Here is a 22,647-nt window from a genome sequence, read left to right on the forward strand (position 1 = left end):
CTCCACCTGGTCAAGGTTAAGCCGGAGTGTGGATTTTTTTTTTTAGCTGGGCAGAGAAGGAAACAATGTTTTGGCAGCGGGAGTGGTTGGACCTTGGGATGGACGCAGAGGATTCTGTAGCGTGTCACGAAGGAGTGTATTGTGACCTGCTTGGGGTGGGTTGAGTGAAGTTCTGCCTCGAGATTGTGAGGACTGTGAGAGTCCCTTCCATCTGTGTTTTGGTCACTGAGATGTGGTTTTTTGGACAGATAAAGACTGTGATGTTTGACAAAACTGGCACCATCACCCACGGGGCCCCCAAAGTCATGCGGGTCCTCCTGCTCGTGGACGTGGCCACGCTGCCCCTCCGGAAGGTGCTCGCTGTGGTGGGGACTGCGGAGGCCAGCAGTGAGCACCCCCTGGGCGTGGCAGTCACCAGATACTGTAAAGAGGTAGGTGGACTGGGCGTTGCTGGGCCCTCGCTCGCCCGGCTCCCCCCGCTCTCCCCAGCTGGGCCGGAAGACTCCGGGCTCCTTCCTCCTCCCACGCCTTTCCTCCTCGCTACCCCTGGCCCCCACGTCAGCTGCCTCCACAGAGGCCTTGGCTCGTGTGGTCTGGAAACTGCTGAGCAGGCCCCCTGGAGCAGGTGGGGATGCAGCGCACAGCGGCAGGTCCCTTGTCACGTTTCCAGATCATCACAAAGCAGTTCAGTGTTAATGAGCTAATGGCCATTCATTAGGCATTTCCTGAGCATCCCGAGCTCAGGGGAGTAAGAATTCATAAGATGCGAGCTCTGCCTGCTGGGAGGTGATGGTCGGGTGGGGAGAAGACAGGCGTATTCAGTCCCTCACGAGCGAGCGCTTCGTGCAAGGAGATACAAAAAGAAAGGGGGTCTTGGGGCCAGGTCGGGAGAAATCCATTCCACTGGGGACTCGTGAGACGGAGAGGAAGCAGCAGAAGGGACCAGAGGACTGTGGGTTGTTGGCACAGCTAGGGGAGAGCCTTCATTCTCTGATCTCTGCAGATGAGAGGGCCTAGTTCGCTTTCTCTGTTTTCAGTCTGCGCGTGGAGGCAGCAGAATGTGCCAGAATACTGCCCTGAAAACATGTACACTGTCTGAACAGGACAGTTATCAGTAAATGTAGAAGGTGACATGGATGCCTTGGGGAAAAGTTGACAACTCTTCCCGGACAGGGAATCTTTCAGCAATCCCATTTCGTGTCGTGTCCTTTGTGTAGGGTGCGGCTATTTCCCCTCTCATCCTCCTGATGTTTCAGAACGAATTCTGCTCACCCCCAGGCATCCTTCCTTTGGGTTCTGTTACCCAGATAACCCCAGCCCTTCCCTTTCTCCTGCCACATCGGCCCTCCCCACCAGGGTCTGGCCATGGGCAATTATCCCTTGATGGCCTTCAAATAGTTTGTTACCACTTACCTATTCCATCGTTTTTATGAAATTATTTGCAACATAAAAAGAAAACCTTTCCTCCCTTTGCCACCTTCATCCCCGCCACACCCCCCACCCCGACCCCAGCCCTTAATTTGGGGTGTTTGATGTGAATTGCCTTTCTCCTTTCTGGACTTCAACCTGTCCACTCTCCCCAGGCATCCAAACTCTAGGAGGGAGTTGAGGCTGTTTTAAGTGACTGTGTCATATAAGAGAGAAAGAGTTGCTGACTTAAGCGTCGATCTCTTCGCCTTTCCCGGCAGTTCTCCTCCCGTCCCTCCCTTCCCTCTAAATTCCTGGTGTCCGCTGCTCTCCCCCCGCCTCACCCCCACCTCTGTCCTGACTCCCTCTCGACTCACCTCTGTTTTCTGCTTCCTCTCCCCCACTTTCCTTCCCAGGAACTTGGCACAGAGACCTTGGGATACTGCACGGACTTCCAGGCGGTGCCTGGCTGTGGGATCGGCTGTAAAGTCAGCAACGTGGAGGGCATCCTGGCCCAGGGCAAGCGCCCACGTGGCCAACCGACCGCCCACCTGAATGGGGTCAGCAGCGTCCCCGTGGAAACAGGTATCCCCGGCCTCGGTTTCCACTGCCCAGCCCGCCGGGGGCTGGGCCCAGCCATGGAGAGCGCCATGCCAGGCTCGCCCCGTGGTTCCCGACTGCGGAGAAGGTGGCTCAGGGCTGGTGCACTGCACGCCTGTCTCCCAGGGAAGCCTGCAGCTTCTCTCGTGTTCTTCGATGTGGCTGAATCTTGACGCTAATGGCAGACAAAAGCAGTGTGTGACTTAGATTCGTGGAGTATTGCTTACCTGCTCCCTAGTCTCGAGTCTCCTCTTTCTTAGCCCAGGTTAGTCTTGGGATAAGACTCGTAAGCTGCAGGGTAGGCAGATGGGAGTCTTCCTTTTGTTCTTCCTAAACAGGAAAACTCCATGTGGTCAACTCTGATGGGATGTGACGTATTGACAGAGCTGGCAGCCGTCAGGGAAAGTGAATGGAAATGGTCTACCCAAGCCAAGAAGGGACACTGGAGGGACAGCTGCTTTTTGAATAACGGCCTTTCTTATTCAAAGGGTGCTAGCCATCAGCATAAGAGAGTGGGAGAACCCCCAAACCAAAAAACCCATGTCTAGTGTTTGCTCTTAAGTATGTTAGTAGTTAAATCTTGATTTAGATTTTGTTAGAAGCTATTACCACCTTATAGCAAGTTAAAGCCCTGGGGTGACCTTTCCTTTGCCTTCCAGGGGGACTGGTCTATCAGTGACACCTAAGGTAGAGGTGACAGGTACAAGACTCAGCTGGCCTTTTAGGAGGTATAGCTCCAAAACCTTTCATACACGGAGTCTGGTTGTTGGCTGATTCACCTTGCATCATCTGTACCAAGCAGGGATGGGTCTAGTCCACACCTGCTTTCAGCGCTGACCAAATAACCGCTTCTAATCCTAATTCTAACCCAATCTACCTGCAGCAGCAGACACCCCTAAAGGCCAGTAGGTACACTACGTGGTGTTTAATACGTTTGTAACATCTTTACATGTTTTAATTGATACCGCGGTTCTGCATGTTGGTTATTCTTTTTCCCCTGGTTCTTTAAGGATGGTTTTCCAAGAGGTGTTGACTAGGTTGTGGTTTTTCCAGAACCGTCAGTGGACGTTTTGCTGTTGAAACCACCCCATGGTTTTTAGTGCTTTCTCACAGTGAACTTGGGCTGTTTGGGAATAACCACACACTCCTTTGAGCAGATGCGGTCCCACAGACCTTCTCTGTGCTGATCGGCAGCCGAGAGTGGATGAGGCGCAACGGCTTGACCGTCACCAGCGACATCAGCGACGCGATGACCGATCACGAGATGAAAGGCCAGACGGCCATCCTGGTGGCCATCGACGGTACTGCTCTTCTCCCCTGTCCTCTGCACTCAAGTGAAGCTGGAGACGTCAGGCAGAAATAGAGTCCTTTTTTTCTTTTTTTTTTTTTAAAGTAAATCTTCCTCACTGTTAATTTTAGTTCTATTTTCGAAAAGGCTGACTTGCCATTTTTTTCACTTCATTGGCAATCCTGAGGCCCCCTCTGGCCACCTCCGTCTTTGCCACCAGAGTGAAGACGGCATCAGCCTCTTTGCTCTTGGGATTCTAAACTGTCTTCCCCACCATCGTTTGCATCTGCCCAGGTTGGCAGTTGAAAGTCATCCTTTCTCATTTATCACTGCAGGCGAAACGGCAGTTGACTTCCTAAGAGTTTTAACTCTAAGATGCTTTACATACTGAAATCCCCTGCAGCTTTCACAGAGCTTCTCAAGATTGTATGTATCTTAGTACTCAGGTATATCCTGGGCTTTACATCTCAAGTAGATTAGAATCACCTTGTTAATGTTAGTTTCTGCTAATAGAAGTAAAAACTACATGCAAATAAGAAATAATTTAATTGCTGTATTTTGAACGCTCCTCTTTTCCCATTCTCTCTCTCTCTCTTTTTTTTTTTTTCCGGCTCCCACTGCCATGCCTTCTCCCGAGTCCTTTAAACGCACAGCCCCCTCAGCTTGTCAAGCTGGAAATAGCTCAATTAAAAGTGCCTCTTGGGCTTCCCTGGTGGCGCAGTGGTTGAGAGTCCGCCTGCCAATGCAGGGGACACAGGTTCGTGCCCCCGTCCGGGAAGATCCCACATGCTGTGGAGCGGCTGGGCCCGTGAGCCATGGTCGCTGAGCCTGTGCATCTGGAGCCTGTGCTCCGCAACGGGAGAGCCTGCAACAGTGAGAGGCCCGTGTATCGCAAAAAAAAAAAAAAAAAAAAAAAAAAGTGCCTCTTACACATCCTCACCCTCACTGCTCCCGTCACACCTCAGTCCCCAGTCCTCGAATGCCTTCCTGTGTCAGTACCTAAAGAGTCACTAAAAAAAAAAAAAAAACTACAAAGTGTTTTCTGTAGGAAGAGACAGAAAGGAAGGATTGTTTTTCTAGCTGTTTGGACATGTGTCGCTTTTTAAGTAGCATTTGTTGTATTTGTTGTCTTTCTCATGTTTTAATAGCTAACAGGTATTGAGTTATTATGAGCCAGGCATTCTGCAAAGCAAGAGATGTTCCTTGCAGAAAATCTGGAAAATTCCGAGAGCTATAAAAAACAATGGACTCCCTCATTATCCTACCCCTCGGAGAGCCACTATTAACTTTTTAACAGTCCTTCCAGACTTTTCTATGCATCTGGAAATGTATGTAAATTAAAAAAAAAACAAAATCAAAACCATATTCTGTTGTATAATTTGGTGTTTTGCTTTTGGCGTGTAACATGGTATTAGGAAAACTGTTCCGGATCGTGAAGTCTTACTTGCTTCTCGGGCTGCCCAGGGCTCTGCCCCGTGTGCTCACCTGCGGTGTCTCCTACAGGTGTGCTCTGTGGCATGATCGCCATCGCAGATGCCGTCAAGCAGGAGGCCGCCCTGGCCGTGCACACACTGAAGAGCATGGGCGTGGATGTGGTTCTGATCACGGGGGACAACCGCAAGACAGCCAGAGCCATTGCCACCCAGGTGAGGGCCGGGGGCCGGGATGTCTCCCACATCTGAAATTGCAAGCGATTTCAAGCTGGCAGAAACAGTTTAAGGAAGTTAAATAAGCACTAGGGCATTGAGCACTCAGCTTTGCTCTGGTCCTCCCCCCTCGCTGGGGCTTTTCTCTCCACATGCTTTGAGCTCGGAGCCGTGCACCTCCCACAGGGGACCACCTTGCTGCCACCCCAGAGGTCACGTTGCTGGGGCCTGGGTGCCATCACTGCTGCACAGCGGCTGCAGCCCCGGAAAAGCTGTTCCAACATTCTTTATTGTCCAGTCGCTGCACTGCGGAAAAAAGACCATGGCTTGAGGGCTGAAATAAACAATCTTGTAGCCTTTATATTAAGGGAGTGTTTTGCCGGCCCAGCTCTTCTCACCCTGCACCAGATAAGTCCCTGGGTCCTGGCAGTTCTGCGGCGCTAGGGTCTGAGTTTGGGCCACGAGCGCAGCACGACCGCATGCCTGCCTGCCCTGCCTTGCGGGGAGGGCTCCAGTGCAAACTCCAGACAATTGTGTACCACCCCTTGCGGACATGTGTGTAAAGCTGTCTGCTTTTGAGAATGAATTGCTCCTTGGGAGGGGAGCGGCAGTGCCCCTGTCAGCCATCCTTCTGAGGGTACAGCCACTCCCGGGTTAAAACTTGTTCCTGCATTCAGCAAGCACTTACTAAGCGCCACCCCTGTGACAGAGAGGCTACAGAGAGGAGTGAAGAGGGCACCGCCCTCAAGGAGCTCACGGTCCCGTGGGGAGGGTGGCCCAGGGACCGAGTGTAAACCAGGTGCTGGGCGCTCCTGTGGAAGAGTGCACGGGACGCATGGGAGCTGCCAGCTTACCCCTCAGCCTGGCAGGGGCCGGGGACACCTTCCAGGGGAGAGAGGAGGCCTGCAGGTGTCAGATGAAGAAGAGGGGTTGCTGGGGGCAGGAAAAGTGACTTTTGCAGGACAGAGCAGGCAGCGCGAGCACTGCCTGCGGGTGCAAGGTAGCAGCGAGTTGGAGAGGCCAGGCAGGGCCCGCTGGGGCCGGGGGTGCTGGGGAGCTGGGCACAGGCAGGACCTGACCTGGGGACCTTGGGATGCAGGCAGAGGAGTTTGGACGTTGTCCTAAGGGAAGTGGGATCCGCTGGAGGCCTTGAAGCAGGAGAGTAACATGACCAATGATTACTGTTTTGGAAAGGTCACCGGGACGGCATCTGGAGAAGAGTGTTGGGAGGCCAGGATGTGGGCAGGAGGCCAGTGAGGGTCCCGGACCACTGCGGGGCGTTGGGATGGGAGCAGGGGGTCCATGTGCCTTGCGACCTGGAATCTGCAGGGCTTGGTGACGGGACCTGGAGGCTGAGGGCTCGTGGGCTTCTGCGCCTATTCCTGCCCCTCGGCCACACCGGACGTTGTTGTGCCTTTGCTTTTTTATTGACTGCTGCTCTTCTTTCCTTTCAGGTTGGCATCAACAAAGTCTTTGCGGAGGTGCTGCCTTCTCATAAGGTGGCCAAGGTCCAGGAGCTCCAGAACGAGGGGAAGAGAGTGGCCATGGTGGGCGATGGCGTGAACGACTCCCCGGCCCTGGCCCGGGCCGACGTGGGCATCGCCATCGGGACGGGCACGGACGTGGCCATCGAGGCAGCTGACGTCGTCCTCATCAGAGTGAGCTCCGCCGCGCCTCCCCTCGCTGCTGCCCGCAGCAGGAGTGCCGAGGGCCGCAGGGCGGAGCTCGCAGCTCACCGTGTGCTCTTCCCCTGCAGAATGACTTGCTCGATGTGGTGGCCAGCATTCACCTCTCCAAGAGGACCGTCCGGAGGATACGACTCAACCTGGTGCTGGCACTGATCTACAACCTGGTCGGGATCCCCATCGCAGCAGGTAGGCCCTCCCTGCCCTGTTCCCTCTGGCCCTAGTTGTGGCCAGAAGCCTTGAAGAAAGAGTTGATGTTATTATGTTCCGCTTTGTAAGTCTCTAAAGGTAAATGAGAAACTGCAGGGAGAACCCAAGCCTTCTGTTCACTGCGGGCCTCTCTGAAAAGCTGGCCAAGCTGCTCAACCCTAGTTACCTTGGCCCTGTTTTCTGGAACATTATTAAGACACGCAGTCTGAAAAATAATCAATATTAACAGTTATGGGGCACCCGTGACACGCTAAGCCCGGGATCAGTGCTTTAGAACTTTGTCTTAAGAATGAATTCCGCCCGGGTTTTATCCTGACTCAGAAATAATCATGGGAAGAGATGGATATTGTCTGCTCCCTAAGTCCTCCCTCCCCCACTGTAACTTGTGTCACCAGAGAGGGAAGAGTTCCAAAGACTCCTGCAAGGAAAGCGCCTACATAGGCCAAGATCTTTCTTTCTTTTTTTTTTTTTTTGCGGTACGCGGGCCTCTCACTGTTGTGGCCTCTCCCGTTGCGGAGCACAGGCTCCGGACGCGCAGGCTCAGCAGCCACGACTCACGGGCCCAGCCACTCCATGGCATGTGGGATCTTCCCGGACCGGGGCACGAACCTATGTCCCCTGCATCGGCAGGCGGACTCTCAACCACTGTGCCACCAGGGAAGCCCGGCCAAGACCTATTTTTAAACATGACTGCCACACCCCACGTTCCCCTGTTGTGTCCAAGCGGTCGGCACTGCCTCACACGGTGGATCAGTGCATCCACCGCAGCCCGGCTCCGGCAGGTGCACCTCCTGCCCCGCGGCCGGCTCAGGACCTGGTCCCCTCCCGGGCTTGCGGCTCTGTCCCGGGACCTGGTCTCGTTGCGCATTATCAAGGTGCTTTGACGCCCTTGAGGGAGGACCATCCGTGTAGAGAGGGCCCGTGGTCGTCAGCGTGTTGTCCCAGTGCTCACACCCCCGAGGTCCCCCCAGATGGTGGCACCTGCAAGTCCCTGGGGCGCCCTGTCCCCTGGAGCTTCCCCCAAAACAGGTGATGGCACCTCTGGATGGTCCCAGGAAGGTCAGGGTGGGTGGGGGACCCCAGTCCCCTTGACGGTGCCCCTCCCTCCACCGCCCAGCTCTGAGACCGCCCACCTCAGGCCCACGGGCACATGGTCAGCAGCCAGCCCCGGGGCTTCCGAGCTGCCCTGAGGAGAGCTTCTGGTGGGCGGTGAGGCTGGGCCGCCCTCGCTCTCTGCCCTGGGCTGCAGCCTGAGTGTAGTCCCCCCCTCGGCCAGGTGTCTTCATGCCCATCGGCATCGTGCTGCAGCCGTGGATGGGCTCGGCGGCCATGGCTGCCTCCTCCGTGTCCGTGGTCCTCTCGTCACTGCAGCTCAAGTGGTGAGTCCCCGCGGCGGGCCCGGGGGGCGGGGTGGGTGTGCGCCCCGAGCGGGGCCCGGCGTGTGTTTGGGTAACGGCTTGTCCACGGCGAGCCAACCATTTACCTCTGAGCAGTCACCTCGCGCTGCTTCTTCCCGTTACTCCGCTCAACGGCTGCTTATGTCGAGAGGTAGCTATAGGATCCCTGTTTGTAATCATTTTTCCTTTTTTAAAAGGACTCTTTATTTACTTATGCTTTCAGTTAACAAAAGTTAATGACAGCCTACTACGTACCAGGCATTTGGCTAGAAAGTTTCTAAGTTGGGAACTTGCCCTGAGCCATAGGAGTTCGGTGGCCTTTCTTTCCTTTAAAAGCCGTGAGGCCCTGATACTGCATGTTACTAAAGACTTCATGAGAGGCCTTCACTGGGCTGTACAAAAAAAGGCTGTGTGTCCAGAATGGCTCGGGTGCTCTTGGATTCTTGCTTTGCAGCTACAAGAAGCCGGAGCTGGCGTGGTACGAGGCGCAGGCGCAGGGCCGCATGAAGCCCCTGACCGAGTCCCAGGTCAGCGTGCACATCGGCATGGACGACCGGCGGCGCGACTCCCCACGGGCCGCGCCCTGGGACCAGGTCCGCTACATCAGCCAGGTGTCCCTGTCCTCCCTCAAGTCCGACGGGCTGTCCCGGCCCGGCGCCGCGGCCGACGTCGAGCGGGGAGCAAATGGCCTTCGCTCCTGAGTGACCGGGACGAGGAGCCGTGCGTCCGAAAGCTGCAGGCGGTTGTGGCCCCCGCCCGGCCCCCCTCCCTGTGTGGCCGAGGCTCCAGCCTGACAGCAGCAGCAGCAGGTAGCAGAGCCCCTTGCCAGCCCTGGACGTTCTAGATCCCCCCTCCCTGCGGCTTGTGGACCACGCTGCCGGGGTCCCACGGGCTCATTGGAAACCTTGCTGGCCTCGAGAAGAGGAGGGACAGCCAGCCCTCCTCGCATCCTCTGCCATAGCATTTGGGATGACGGCCCGTGAAACAAGGACGATCTCGTTGGGTCCAAAAACTTAGCTGGGCCTGTCCACAGAACCCATTAAAACCTCGGGCTCCGATGCTTTTTTTTTTTTTTTTTTTGCGGTACGCGGGCCTCTCACTGTTGTGGCCTCTCCCGTTGCGGAGCACAGGCTCCGGACGCGCAGGCTCAGCGGCCATGGCCCGCGGGCCCAGCTGCTCCGCGGCATGTGGGATCCTCCCGGACCGGGGCACGAACCCATGTCCCCTGCATCGGCAGGCGGACTCTCAACCACTGCGCCACCAGGGAAGCCCTCCGGCGCTTTTTGACGACACCCACGTGCATCGCGTATCCAAGACCACCGCTTCCCTCAAGTGTCCCTGTCTTTTCTGCTGGCGCCATCTCTTCCTTTTCTGTCCTTGACCCTGTGGCACCCCGTCGTCTGAGGGCTGGGCTGATGTCCTCACATCCCCGGGGCTGCTCTGCAGGGGGCTCGTGTGCTCCTTCCTGAACCCCTCGCCCACACGGCCGCCAGAGAGCCGCCATGCTTCTTTCTCCTCGGGGTGAGGAGAGGTCTTTGCTGCTTACGACCCTCTTCTCCGTGGAGTCCTGGCTTCTCAACGCCGCCGAACCCAGTGCTGTCGCTGACTGTCGCTGCCCAGCTGGAGTGAGGGTCTCAGAGCCCGAGACTTGAGAAATTCGGCTTCTTGGTGGGGGGGGTCCGGGGGCGCAGGGACCTGCTTCTCCGTTCCAGGGGCTTCGGTTACATGGCTATGTGACTTTCACCTCATGCGGTGCATTGTGGGAGTCAGGTCAGTGCCGCCCCAGTGCCTACAGCACTCCGGGGAAACGATACCCAAACGAGAGAGGAAATCTCAGTCCTCCACGTGCATTGACTTCTGCACGCAGAGCTGGTGCCTTAGGAAGGGGATGACCGCAGTTTCCCAAGAGAACATCTGTTTCTAACTTTAAGTGGCCTTTGTGGTTGCACAGCATCGGAGGGGCAGCAGTGGGGCCCATGGCGGACTCAGAGCTTGGTGGTGATTGGCAGACCATGCGGGTTAGACTGGTACCATCAGAGTCTTCGACTAGGCAGTGCAGAGCCTGTTCTAAGTTCCAAGGTGAAGCCCTTCCCACACACATTTTAGTTAGTTATTGTCAGTTATTTTCCAGGGGGATATAAGCACTTTTTATAAGTTACCTCTAATCCTCCCAACAAGCCAGCAAAGTTAGATAATTCACAGGCGGGAAACAGGCTCAGAGAAGCTAGGAATCCCACCTAGGATCACACAGCCAGTATACATGGCAGAACAGGGATCTGAATTCATGTCTGTTGGCTCTGAAGTCTTTTCTCTAACTTGGCCCTACCTTGAATATTTCGCTTGATAAGAATAAACAAGAAAAAGGCCCTTGCGCTCCCAGAAGAACGAACCTGCCAGGTGATATGTTTGCTGACTTGGGGTGAGATCTGACCGCGAGGTCATGTCATGTTCCCTTTGGATGGTTCCTTTCCATTTGCATATAATTTAGTTTTTGCTGGGTCTTAGCCTCTCAAGTTGATGTGCAGGGTTTTGCTGTGTTCTTATGGTTTCCAGTCTTCCCTCCCCTCCCCAGCCCCTTCCTGCTCTGTGTTCCCAACTGTGTCCTCTCTTTACTCCTGGCTGTGCTTGGGGAATATGTCCTGTTTTCTAACTGGGCTAATCATTGTCTAAAGAATCTAATTGTATTGATTTTTCAAAAAGCTTTTAGGACCATCAATGTCATGTTTATAGGGACATGGGAATATTTATATAATTGTACAGAGAATAACCTTTCCGAGATGTTCAAAGTATAAGTTTTTTTTGGTCAGAAAAGAAGAATTCCTATTTCAGAAACTTTCCCCTGCTATATTAGAATAAAGTTTCTTTTTCTATTCATCTAAAAATTTGCCTTTGCCTGGCTCCCAGTGGGAAGCGTGTGGGAGCCAGTGCAGCGCCATGTTTGGTGAGAACCTCGAGCTGCTGGCTTTGCTCAGTGCCTTTTCAGGGGGAGAAAAGAATGTGGTTTAACAGTGGAGGCCAGGAGGGTAGCCCGAGCCCTCTGATGGGCCCTGCCAGCACTGTGTGAGCCCCTCTCCCGAAGGCCTTCCTCGGTGGTCTGTGGGGAGAGCTCTGGAAAGCACCGCCTCAGGGTACCTGTCCCACTGGTTCAGACACGGGCCTAGGTGACCCCATCATATGCACTTCCCTGGTTGAGGGCGATTGTCTACAGATGGCTGTTCTCAATTGCACACATTTAATCAGCACGGCTATATTTTGGGATCCTTGGCCCTGAAGGAATCGGGTGGGAGGAGTAGTAGAAAAGTCTGGACCAAAGTGCTGTGCTGGGAAGGCTCTGTGGGCATCTTGTGTGTGGCGGGGGGGTGGGGGAGGGTCCTAAGTGAGCTGTACCTAGAGGTGGGGTGACAGTGTCATTCACCATCCAAACCAGGATACTTTTAAGAGTGAAAGGAGGTGCTATTAACAATTATGACAGGGCAACTGGCCTAAACTGGGACTACCCAGGCAAACTGGGACGTGTGGTCACCTGCCTTAAAAGGGAAATAGACATTTTGCCTGTCATCACCAACACAAACTGTAACACTTTAGAGCTTTGCCCTGATTGTAGGTTCCACAGACATGCTGGTGACCTAATCATTCATCAGACTGAGAGATTTCCCCCTCTGTCAAATCCTGATACCAACACTTCTCTGTAGAGTCATTAAGGTGACTGGTGTGAGTGCATGGCTAGAGAGCCAGGCACGGGCTACACTAAGTGCCCTCCAGGACAGCCTTAGGACTTGACACCCGGCATGCTGGACTCCTTTTCTGGAGGCCTGGCTATGGGAATTTCATGTCGTATGCACGTCCCCTTGTGGAAAGGGAAGGTTGAGTCCATTTCTTTAGAAAATAGACGTTTTCTAAAACTTGAGCAAATTTCCCTGATAGGATTCCACATGCACCAGAATAAATGATAACAGCTGTCCATTCCTGATAACTTTTCAGCCTTTAAGACCTTAGTGAAGAATTGTGATAGGATCACCTATTAAATAAATGAGTGTAATAATTCTAGTTTTTCTCTTTCTCTTAAACGGCACCTGGAAATTGACATGTCAAAAAATCGGTCCCCAAGTTGTTTTGCTGGTTTACTGTGGAACCAAGACTAATAAAAATGACCTTTATTTTAAGAAAATCCAGTGTAAGCCAAAATCAGCCAATCAAATAGGTGAATTAGAAAAAGATTTGAATTACAGAAGGATTTTTTTTTTGCTTTGAAAAATTCATGATGATACTTTAGCAGCTAAGTTCCCCAATGTGTATAAAATTCTTTTGGAGTGAGAAAAGTTTTATTTGCATACAACTTTTTCTTCACTGCATCTTTTGTTTTAAAAGAAGGTAAGGAGCAGCATACACGAAGAAATGCTTTAGGCAGCCACTCACGCTGACGCTCGGTTTCCCCTTCAGATCACCTTGATGTGTGGGAAAGCTGAGTTGGTCCTGGAAAGTGCTGTGGAGCTCTTAGGACTGAAACCACCCTCCCTTCCTCATTTTCAACCTCAACTTGGGCAGAGACACGAACACCATTGTTTTGGTGCCTTCCAGAGCGAGATGTCTGCTTGTCTGCCGTGTTCCTTTGTGTAAAGACAATGACAACCGCTGAAATTACAGGATACAATATGAGAATGTTAAATAAGGCTGTGAAATCCCAGAGACTCCTTTACTCTCTTCAAAAAGGTTAAAAAAATAAATAAACGGATGGAAAATCATCCAAGGGCTAAGATGAAAACAAGAGCTAATGGAAATTTAACATTTTTTTCCACTGAAAAGGAAATGGCAATCATTTCTTCTTTATATAAACATGAAACCGCTTCTAGCAAAAACTGAAGCATGCAGAAATTTATAAAGGGGGGAAGAGGCTGCCATAATACCACCACCCCCAAAAAGGAAACCCCATGGACATGGTTTCACGGAGGGGTGTCCTTTGTGAGGGGACGGCACTGGGGCACTGAGAGAGCAAAGCCTGTCTGCCCATGGGGGACCCAGCTCCCTGACCACGTTAAAACCATCTGAGCACAGAGGTGCTGTAGGGGCCCTGTTGTGAACTGATGGCCACCCAGGTACCCGTAAGTTCAGGGGACAGACAGCGTTCAAATCCTGTGGGTGTCTCAGTTGGGTCCATCACTCTTGGCTTAGCTGGTCCTCACAGTGGTGTGAAGAGATATTTGCGTCCCTGCCCCATTTCAACAGTCAAGCTGACTGTCCAGGACACAGAGTCAGGCTGAGTGTTCAAGCCCATTTGCTCCGCCACAAAGCCCGTGTGCCCCTCCGGGCTACCCCCTCCCTGCAAAGGTGACGCTGGGTACTCTCCTTACCAGGAGAGGCTGGGCTTCCTTGCCACCCCTTGGTGCCTTCCTTGGGACACGAGAAGTATTCTTTGGCAGGATAGTGTGTGGTTTATCTCAAGAGCCACCAGGTGTCTCTCTGACCAAAACAACTTTCCAGCCTGCAGCCAGAGCCCAAATTCTCTTGATCAGTTTTTGGATGCATCTGGAAATTCAAATAGACATCATCATAATGAAAATGTGGGTAATGGGGAAGAGTGTGAGGCTGGAGTTAGCCCTGGCACTGGGTGACTACGATGTGTTTATATCTGTACTTGCAGCCCAGGGTTTGAGCCTTCTCAAATTTGCACTTAACCGTGCAGAGTACATCAGTGGGATGACTCAGCAGTGACATTCCTTTGTTGTCACGTGTGCCTTAGAGTCATATAATATTCCTGCAAGTTTAGATTTTTTTTAAATAGATTGATTTATTTATGGCTGCATTGGGTCTTTTTTTTAAAACATCTTTATTGGAATATAATTGCTTTACAATAGTGTGTTAGTTTCTGCTTTATAAGAGTGAATCAGCGATACATATACATATATCCCCATATCTCGTCCCTCTTACGTCTCCCTCCCTCCCACCCTCCCTATCCCACCCCTCTAGGTAGACACAAAGCACTGAGCTGATCTCCCTGTGCTATGCAGCTGCTTCCCACTAGCTATCTACCTTACGTTTGGTAGTGTATATATGTCCATGCCACTCTCTCACTTCGTCCCAGCTTACCCTTCCCCTCCCCGTGTCCTCAAGTCCGTTCTCTAGTAGGTCTGCGTCTTTATTCCCATCTTGCCCCTAGGTTCTTCATGACCACTTTTTTTTTTTTTAGATTCCATATATATGTGTTAGCATACGGTATTTGTTTTTCTCTTTCTGACCTACTTTACTCTGTATGACAGACTCGAGGTCCATCCACCTCACTACAAATAATTCAATTTCGTTTCTTTTTATGGCTGAGTAATATTCCATTGTATATATGTGCCACATCTTCTTTATCCATTCATCTGTTGATGGACACTTAGGTTGCTTCCATGTCCTGGCTCTTATAAATAGTGCTGCAATGAACATTGTGGTACATGACTCTTTTTGAATTGTGGTTTTCTCAGGGTATATGCGCAGTAGTGGGATTGCTGGATCGTATGGTAGTTCTATTTTTAGTTTTTTAAGGAACCTGCATACTGTTCTCCATAGTGACTGTATCAATTTACATTCCCACCAACAGTGCAAGAGGGTTCCCTTTTCTCCACACCCTCTCCAGGATTTATTGTTTGTAGAATTTTTTGATGATGGCCATTCTGACTGGTGTGAGATGATATCTCACTGTAGTTTTGATATGCATTTCTCTAATCATTAATGATGTCGAGCATTCTTTCATGTGTTTGTTGGCAATCTGTATATCTTCTTTGGGGAAATGTTGCACTGGGTCTTGGTTGCTGCATGCAGGCTTTCTCTAGTCACGTTGAGCGGGGGCTACTCTTCGTTGTGGTGCACGGGCTTCTCACTGTGGTGGCTTCTCTTGTTGCGGAGCACGGGCTCTAGGCACGTGGGCTTCAGTAGTTGCGGCACACGGGCTCAGTAGTTGTGACGCACGGGCTTAGTTGCTCTGTGGCATGTGGGATCTTCCCAGACCAGGGCTCGAACCCGGGTCCCCTGCATTGGCAGGCGGATTCTTAACCACTGCGCCACCAGGGAGGCCCTAGATATTTTTTTTAAAGCTTGAACATTAAAAACAAAAAGGCTTTAAGGGCTCACAGTGTTTTCAATGGCTCCAAAGCTCCAAGTTTCAAGACTCATGTACTTGCCTTGGGCTTATAAGCCTTCACCACAACCCCCTGGCAGGAGTCTGTCCCCAGCAGTGTCCAGGGCCTCGGGGCCGCTTGGTCCTGAGGAAGGCTTACCTGCTCCAGATCTCTGTTTCCTCATCTATTCAATGAGCAGCACTGCCCTCTCGACTGTCCCGCGAGATGAGGATGGAAGGGGCATCCATGGGGCCACCCACGCGAGAGCAAGTGGCCTATGGTCTGGGGTAACCTCAACAGCAATGGATCTGTCTTCCAGTCTCCTTCAGATCTTCCTGCCTTGTTGCAATTTAAATACCAAAGTGTGATCGGGGGCCTGAGCTTTCACATCTGTACAAAGTGGGGATAATAGTAGTTTCTACCTCCCAGGGCTGTGGTGAGGATATAACGAGGTCGACGGGGGAAAGCACATCCTGGGAAATGTTAGCTGCCGTTGTTGTCACTGATGTTGTGTGATGGTGGCTTTATCCTAGGAGGAAGAAATAACCCACAGCCTTGTTACGCCCAGCAGGTAAAAACCATCTTTGTATGTTTCCTGGTTGAGCTGGAGGAAGCACCTACTTATGGGTCTGCTTCTGAGACTTCACGGACCTCGCAGTTTACTTTAAAAGGAGCGGCCTGTGTCCAGCTGCCGTTCGCCTGGCCAGCTCCCGTCCCCTTGTTTCTCGGTGGTCCTAGAGCATGATGCGCCACCAGGTGCTCACGTCAGGAAGGACCTGAGAGAGGAGGCAGTGCTCTGGAGGAGAGGTTAAAAGGACCAGCCTCAGGGCTTCCCTGGTGGCGCAGTGGTTGAGAGTCCGCCTGCCGATGCAGAGGACGCGGGTTCGTGCCCCGGTCCCGGAGGATCCCACATGCCGCAGAGCAGCTGGGCCCGTGAGCCATGGCCGCTGAGCCTGTGCGTCCGGAGCCTGTGCTCCGCAACGGGAGGGGCCCCAACAATGAGAGGCCCACATACCGCAAAAAAAAAAAAAAAGAAAAAAGGACCAGCCTCAGAGTTGGGCAGACCTGAGTTCAAAACCTGGTGCTACCCCTTGAGAAAGTCACTCCGCCTTTCTGCGCTTCCGAATCAGCATAGAAGGAAAGAACTCCTGCTTCACTGGCTTGTGAAGGTTAAATGAAACTGTGGATGTGAACACCTAGCATGATGCTTGGCACACGGTAGACGCTCATGGAAGGTAATTATCGTTAGAATGACACCGACGTGACGTCCCCCAGGAGGGGACCACTTGGTGAAGACTCTCCAGGAGATTCCAGGATTGTCCTGCAATGGGATGCAGCCTCTTAGAAGATGTTTACTGACTGTTTGAATGATGCTGGTTCCCAGTGGGAATTAGGGAAATGACCACAAAGGATGCTAGTCAACGAGAGCTGTGAAAAAAGTAAGGTGGTTTCTCTTTAATGTGTCGGTTCAGTTTAGTTTAGAAGGCAGGATCTTGTCTCCCTCGACTTAGCTGCATTATATTTAGAAGTGTGATCGCTTTCCCCGTCTTTTTTGACATTTTTCCCTTCTCTCCAGGGTAGAATTACGTCACCTTAGGTATGGTTTCCTAAAAAAAACGCGCTAACATTTGATTAAAATAGAACAATCTTGCTCTGCTATTTCTGATGCCTCAAACTTGGGGGCTAAATATACACCCAGCACAGAGGTGTGGTGTTTCCATCACCAAGGTGGAGTGGCCATGGCACGATGTGGATTCAGCCTCTGGGTCACCAGCCCTCAGTAGGACACTGGGAGGATCCCGCTGGGGTCTGGAGGAAGACGGATGTTTTATCAACTTCTGTTTTCTCCTTCCTGCTTAATAGTTAGAGTTAAGGCTAAATTCCATATGTGCTTAGAATACAGCTAAATTTTGAAATGTATTACTTCCAGGAAAGTAAAAGAGATGTATGCTGCCAGTCTCTGGATTTAGATACACTTAAATTTGGATCTAGTGGGGTTTCCTGTAAAGTAGTAAAAATACTAGATACCTCAGGATGGGGACTTCATTCTCCATTTAAATCTCCACCCATTTCTAGGTTTTTTTTTTTTTTTTGTCTGCGGCACTTGGCATGTGGGATCTTTGTTCCCTGGCCAGGGATCGAACCCGTGCCCCCTGCAGTGGAAGCGCAGAGCCCTAACCACTGGACCGCCAGGGAAGTCCATCTAGGTCATTTTTAATGTGCATGCCTCTTTAGTTATCATTTCTCCCCTGTCCAGTCTAAGGACACACACACACACACACACACACACACACACACACACACACACACACACACACACACACACACACACACACACACACACACACACACACACACACACACACACACACACACACACACACACACACACACACACACACACACACACACACACACACACACACACACACACCCCTCTCTAATGGGCAGAAGGAGATCCTGTGCCCTAGGAGAGGGATTTAGAGAGGAGAGGAAACCCGCATCTTGTCCCTGTATTGGGGAGGAGGGTCACGTGTGACCTGGCCATTGAAGGGTGGGTTGTAATTTCATGGAGCAACATGGAGGGAGAGGCCTGGAGAGGCAAAGGGGCCTTCAGGGCAAAGCCAGTGGCCAGCCTGGTTGGTCAGAGCTGTGTGGCAAGTGGTAGGGGGAACATGAAAAGGGTATGAGCTATAAAGGAAGGTTCTGGTACACGTCTCTCTGTCTCTATAATTAACTCAACTTAAGCGACACTTGGGATCTATCTATCTGTCATTTATCTATGTATCTTTATTATATGTAGATATACATGTATGTATATACACAAATATATATTTCTATATGTGTGTATGTATATATGTGTGTTGCTATTGTTAAAACATCTAGATTAGTAAAAAGAAAGAAAAAAGTTACTTCTATCTTTATTAACATCTGTTGTTAGAATTACTTCCTTCTTTGTTTCAAATTCTATTGGAAGTGCTCATAAGCAATACTGTTGGTGGGGGTGTAAGAGAGCAATTAAATTGAGAAACTATCAGAAGGTTGACCCTATTTCCATGCGGTTTTAATCAGTCATGTCCTGGGAGTCATGCTGAGTTGCTCAGGAGAGAGGAGCCCTTGGAAGGAGCGTACACAGGAACCCTGTCCTTAAGCTGCTTTGCTGGGTCACCTGAACACAGGCCGTGGAGTTTTGGGGAACGGATTAGACACTAAGTGGGAGCTGAGCCCCGGCGCACTCCTTTTAAGCACAAGAGATATTTACAAAGGAGTGACCTAGGAAAGTGGCCTGGAAGGGTCTCGAGGAGAGGGTAGGATTTGTGAAGCCAGAGTCGGGAAGGTAGGAGGGTTGGCCTGAGTGGGGTGCAGGCCAGGGTGGGCTGGCTGAAGCCTACGTGAGGCTGGGGGATGGGTACCAGGGGATGCTCCACAGGAAGCTTCTGGCTGGCTGGCTGGCCACCTCCTGCCAGTTTGTATTGCATCAACGTCTCTGTGAAGTCTTGAGCATGAAAACCTGAGTTTCCCAAGCATACCGAAGGGACCACAGCATCTCTCCTTCCACAATACAATTGCCAGTGGCTGCAGATGCAGGATCGTGGTGGCATAGGGTCTTCCAGGAACGCTCCTCAGAGTCGGTGAGCACTGAGTGAGGGTCAAGTGTACGAGGGATTTGCTCAGCGGGAGAGGAGAAGGCATTGGGTCCAGGTGGTGCGCGTGGAGGGGAGAGTGGACTGGCTGCCGGGGAGGAGGGGACGGGGGCCGAAGAGTTGGGCGGGGCCGCACTGTTTGGAGAGAGGCGGAACCGGTACAGGACAGGGAAGCAGGGACAGCTGGGGGTGGGGTCCTTTGTTCTCCTCCCCCCACTCCGGAGACTCTGCCGCCCCTCCCCACCCCCTCCTCTGAATAGTGGCCCCAAGAGTGCAGAGCTAGGGGTCCTGGGAAGAGGACCACGCGCCAACCTTGGCCCCTCCTGGCCTCAACCCCGCTCCAGGATGGTGAAGACCTTCCACAGCCCCGGAGGAGAGTTTAAACAGCATCTGGGGCGGGGATCCTGTCTCCAGAAGATGGTGTGACAGTCCCAGGAAGGGGTGACAGGCAGGGAAGGCAGAACACTTGTCCACCTGGGGCAAGGCTGAGGACGGTGTGCTTTCCGAACCCCAGTGGAATACGAATCCCTTCTCGTCCCACCCTGCCCCACCGGGAGCGGGAGTGATGTTTATTCATTAACTCAGAGAGAATTCGCAGAACCCCAAAGGATGCTTCTTCCAGAAGCATGCCCCAAAGCAGATGCTCACCTGGAAATCCATCCAGTGGATGCAAACAGGCTGGATTCTGCCTTTGGAAGGAAATTCACCTGCAGTGAAAACTAAGGGGCTCCTGGCTTTGGAGGAAGGCGGTCTCGTCTCTGCAGGAGGAGGGCCCAGAGCCTAACTGTGTTGGAGTTTTTTCCTCCCCTCCCCTCCCATCCCCTCCCCATCCCCTCCCCTCCCCTCCCCTTTCTCTTTCCCCTCCCCTCCCCTCCCCTCCCCTCCCCTCCCCATCCCCTCCCCTCCCCTCCCCTCCCCATCCCCTCCCCTCCCCTCCCCTTTCTCTTTCCCCTCCCCTCCCCTCCCCTCCCCATCCCCTCCCCTCCCCTCCCCCTTTCTCTTTCCCCTTCTCCCCGCCCCTCCCCTCCCCTCCCTCCCCTCCCCTCCCCTTCCCTCCCCTCCCTACCCCTTCCTCCCCTCCCCTACCCCTCCCCTCCCCTCCCCTCCCCACCCCTCCCCTTTCTCTTTCCCCTTCTCCCCTTCCTTCTTCCTTCCCTCCCTCTCTTCCTTCCTTTTTTCTTTCTTTTCTTTTCTTCTGTTTTTTTTCACAGGTAGCTTTGGAGCTGTTTGTCTCTCAGGATTCCCTCACATCCCTGTCCATGGGGCCAGCTGAGGGGTGGCTGCTAGCCTGCACGGACCCCTGAGACAGGGGCTCTGGCTGCCGGCTGATGCTCTTCCGAAACTTCGGTGTGGATGCAGCACAGCTGGTACTGTTTTGTTTCTCCTGACCTTGACAAGCCACCCTTTCTGTCGCTGCCCCAGGTCGTCATGACTGGGGATGGTGAGGCCATGTCAGATCCACAAAGCTGGCTCCTCATCAGCCCATTTGGGTCCTATTTCTTGAAAGTCCTCATCGAAGGGCTCTGATGCAAGGCCTAAACAAGGGGCAGGGAGGCCTGAGTCACAGGTCAGATTTCAGAGTCTAAAATCGGACTGGGTTTGACAAAAGATTGTCCTCCCACCTCCTGGCACTGGTGGGCTGCACTGTGGGTTTCCCGGGAACTCATCTGGATTTGCTGACCCAGAGGCTCATCCAAGAAAACTGCCCAACCAGCTCCACAAGGTGACGTTCTGTCACCTGAACCCCATCCAGGATTCAAACAGTGCCTCTGTCCAACCCCACACACCAGGGTAGACAGAACCATGGCCCCCCAAAATACGCACTTTCTAACCTTCAAACCCTGTGAATGTTATCTTACCTGGCAAAAGGGGCTTTGCAGATGGGATTAAGTGAAGGATCTTGAGATGGGGAGGGTATCCCGGATTATCTGGTTGGGCCAGTGCAGTCATGGGGTCATTATGAGAGGGAAGTGGGAGGATCAGAGTCAGACAAGGAGATGTGAGCATAGAAGTGAGATTGATGTCTTTGAAGATGGAGGAAGGGGCCACAAACCAAGGCATACAGGCGGCCTTGAGAAGCTGGAAAAGGCAAGGCAATGAATTCTCCCCTCAAGCTTCCAGAAGGACCCACCCCTGCTGACACCTTGATGGTAGCCCATAAGACCATTTTGGACCTCTGACCTCCAGAACCGTAAGACAATAAATGTGTGTTGTTTGAAGCCACTGAGTTTGTGGTACTTTGTTACAGCAGTGATAGGAAAATAACCTGCCCCCCTAAGGTCTCTGCAGGCCCCTGGGCCAATCGGTCTTGGGAGGGACAGCCTAAGCCTGCCCAGACCCTCCCAAGCTTCTCCAGAGAAGGTTCTGAAGCTGAGTGAGTCTGGAAAACACTGGTGTATAAAAAGGACTCTTTAACGCAGATGACGTCTCAGAACACTTAACGTGTGTATCTGTCTAGTGAGGCTTCAAGACAAGGGCGTGTGCAGAGGGTTTCCTGGTGCTCTAACTGAAACTCCTTTTCACGTGATAACTCAGGGATTGGATGGTCTGTGAAGATTAACTGATGTAATGTCCACCTCTTCCCCACCTGTTTATCTCCATCCTGTGACCCCGCCCCCCCATTCCAACTCTCCTCTTTCCTCTATAAAAGCAAGCTCTCTTCCTTGTTCTCTGGATTTGCCTACGGTCTGCCAGAACTTGCATTCTCAAATTGCAATTCCTTTGGCTAATCCCAAATAAATTCATTCTGCTGGTAAGATAACTGGCTCTTTTATTTTTAAAATTAACAAAGTCTTGTCTTTTAACTCTCCAGTCTTAGCTGGCTTAAGACAATGTAGTTTCACTTCATCTGAAAAACTACACAAAGTAGTCTTTAACTGGCCTTTTTGAGAAGTCTGTTTAAGCACTAGTGCAAAATATAGACAACAACTCTATTTTCCTACTGAGTATAAAGCATGCTGAGAATGTGTTCTTTGATCCCAGGCATATAAATCACTATTAAAATGCCTCATGGGGCTTCCCTGGTGGCGCAGTGGTTGAGAGTCCGCCTGCCGATGCAGGGGACGCGGGTTCGTGCCCCGGTCCGGGAGGATCCCACATGCTGCGGAGCGGCTGGGCCCGTGAGCCATGGCCGCTGAGCCTGCGCGTCTGGAGCCTGTGCTCCGCAACGGGAGAGGCCACAACAGTGAGAGACCCGTGTACCGCAAAAAAAAAAAAAAAAAAAGCCTCATGGACTTGTCACTACCAACTTCATACCTGTATTTCCATAAAATAATGCCATTGGCTGCCTAGTCCTTTGATCCTGACCTTGATGATGAAAGCTTTATGGCCTGCCTCCCTCCCTTCTTTTCTTCTTCCCTCTCTCCTGCCCTCCCTCCTTTTAGGTTAAGCCATTATGAGTTAGGTAGATATGCTAATAGCATAGAGATAAGATGACTGTACTCGCTGCTTGGTGTTGAGTGGGGCAATAAGAAAAGCAAACAAGCACAGTAACGTTTTTAAGGGCCATTGGTAGGTGACCCGCAGAGGAAAGTGGCACACTCGCCCATGTGTACACAAGGAGACCTACAAAGGACAGTCACTGCCACACTGTTTGTACAGGAAACAGCCAAGATGTCCACCAGTAGGGAAATGAAGAGAAAAGTTGTGCTGTGTGTCATCTACTGAAATACTCCGC

At 52.1% G+C, this 22,647-nt stretch overlaps 1 protein-coding gene across 1 annotated transcript in view; it reads left to right on the plus strand.

Annotated features, from left to right (window-relative positions):
• The window catches only part of ATP7B (ATPase copper transporting beta), a 54,204-nt gene extending 42,652 nt beyond the window's left edge, over nt 1-11,552 (plus strand). Inside the window, 9 exon segments of the mRNA XM_081214988.1 lie at nt 249-431; nt 1,824-1,992; nt 3,165-3,308; nt 4,799-4,941; nt 6,396-6,599; nt 6,698-6,815; nt 8,113-8,215; nt 8,688-8,901; nt 8,904-11,552. Coding sequence (XP_081071114.1) covers nt 249-431; nt 1,824-1,992; nt 3,165-3,308; nt 4,799-4,941; nt 6,396-6,599; nt 6,698-6,815; nt 8,113-8,215; nt 8,688-8,901; nt 8,904-9,077 — 1,452 coding nt within the window. The 3' untranslated portion in view covers nt 9,078-11,552.
• The last annotated feature ends 11,095 nt before the right edge of the window (nt 11,553-22,647 follow it).

This window comes from Mesoplodon bidens, assembly GCF_964165515.1.
Source record: "Mesoplodon bidens genome assembly, chromosome: 17".
Taxonomy (NCBI): Eukaryota; Metazoa; Chordata; class Mammalia; order Artiodactyla; family Ziphiidae; genus Mesoplodon; species Mesoplodon bidens.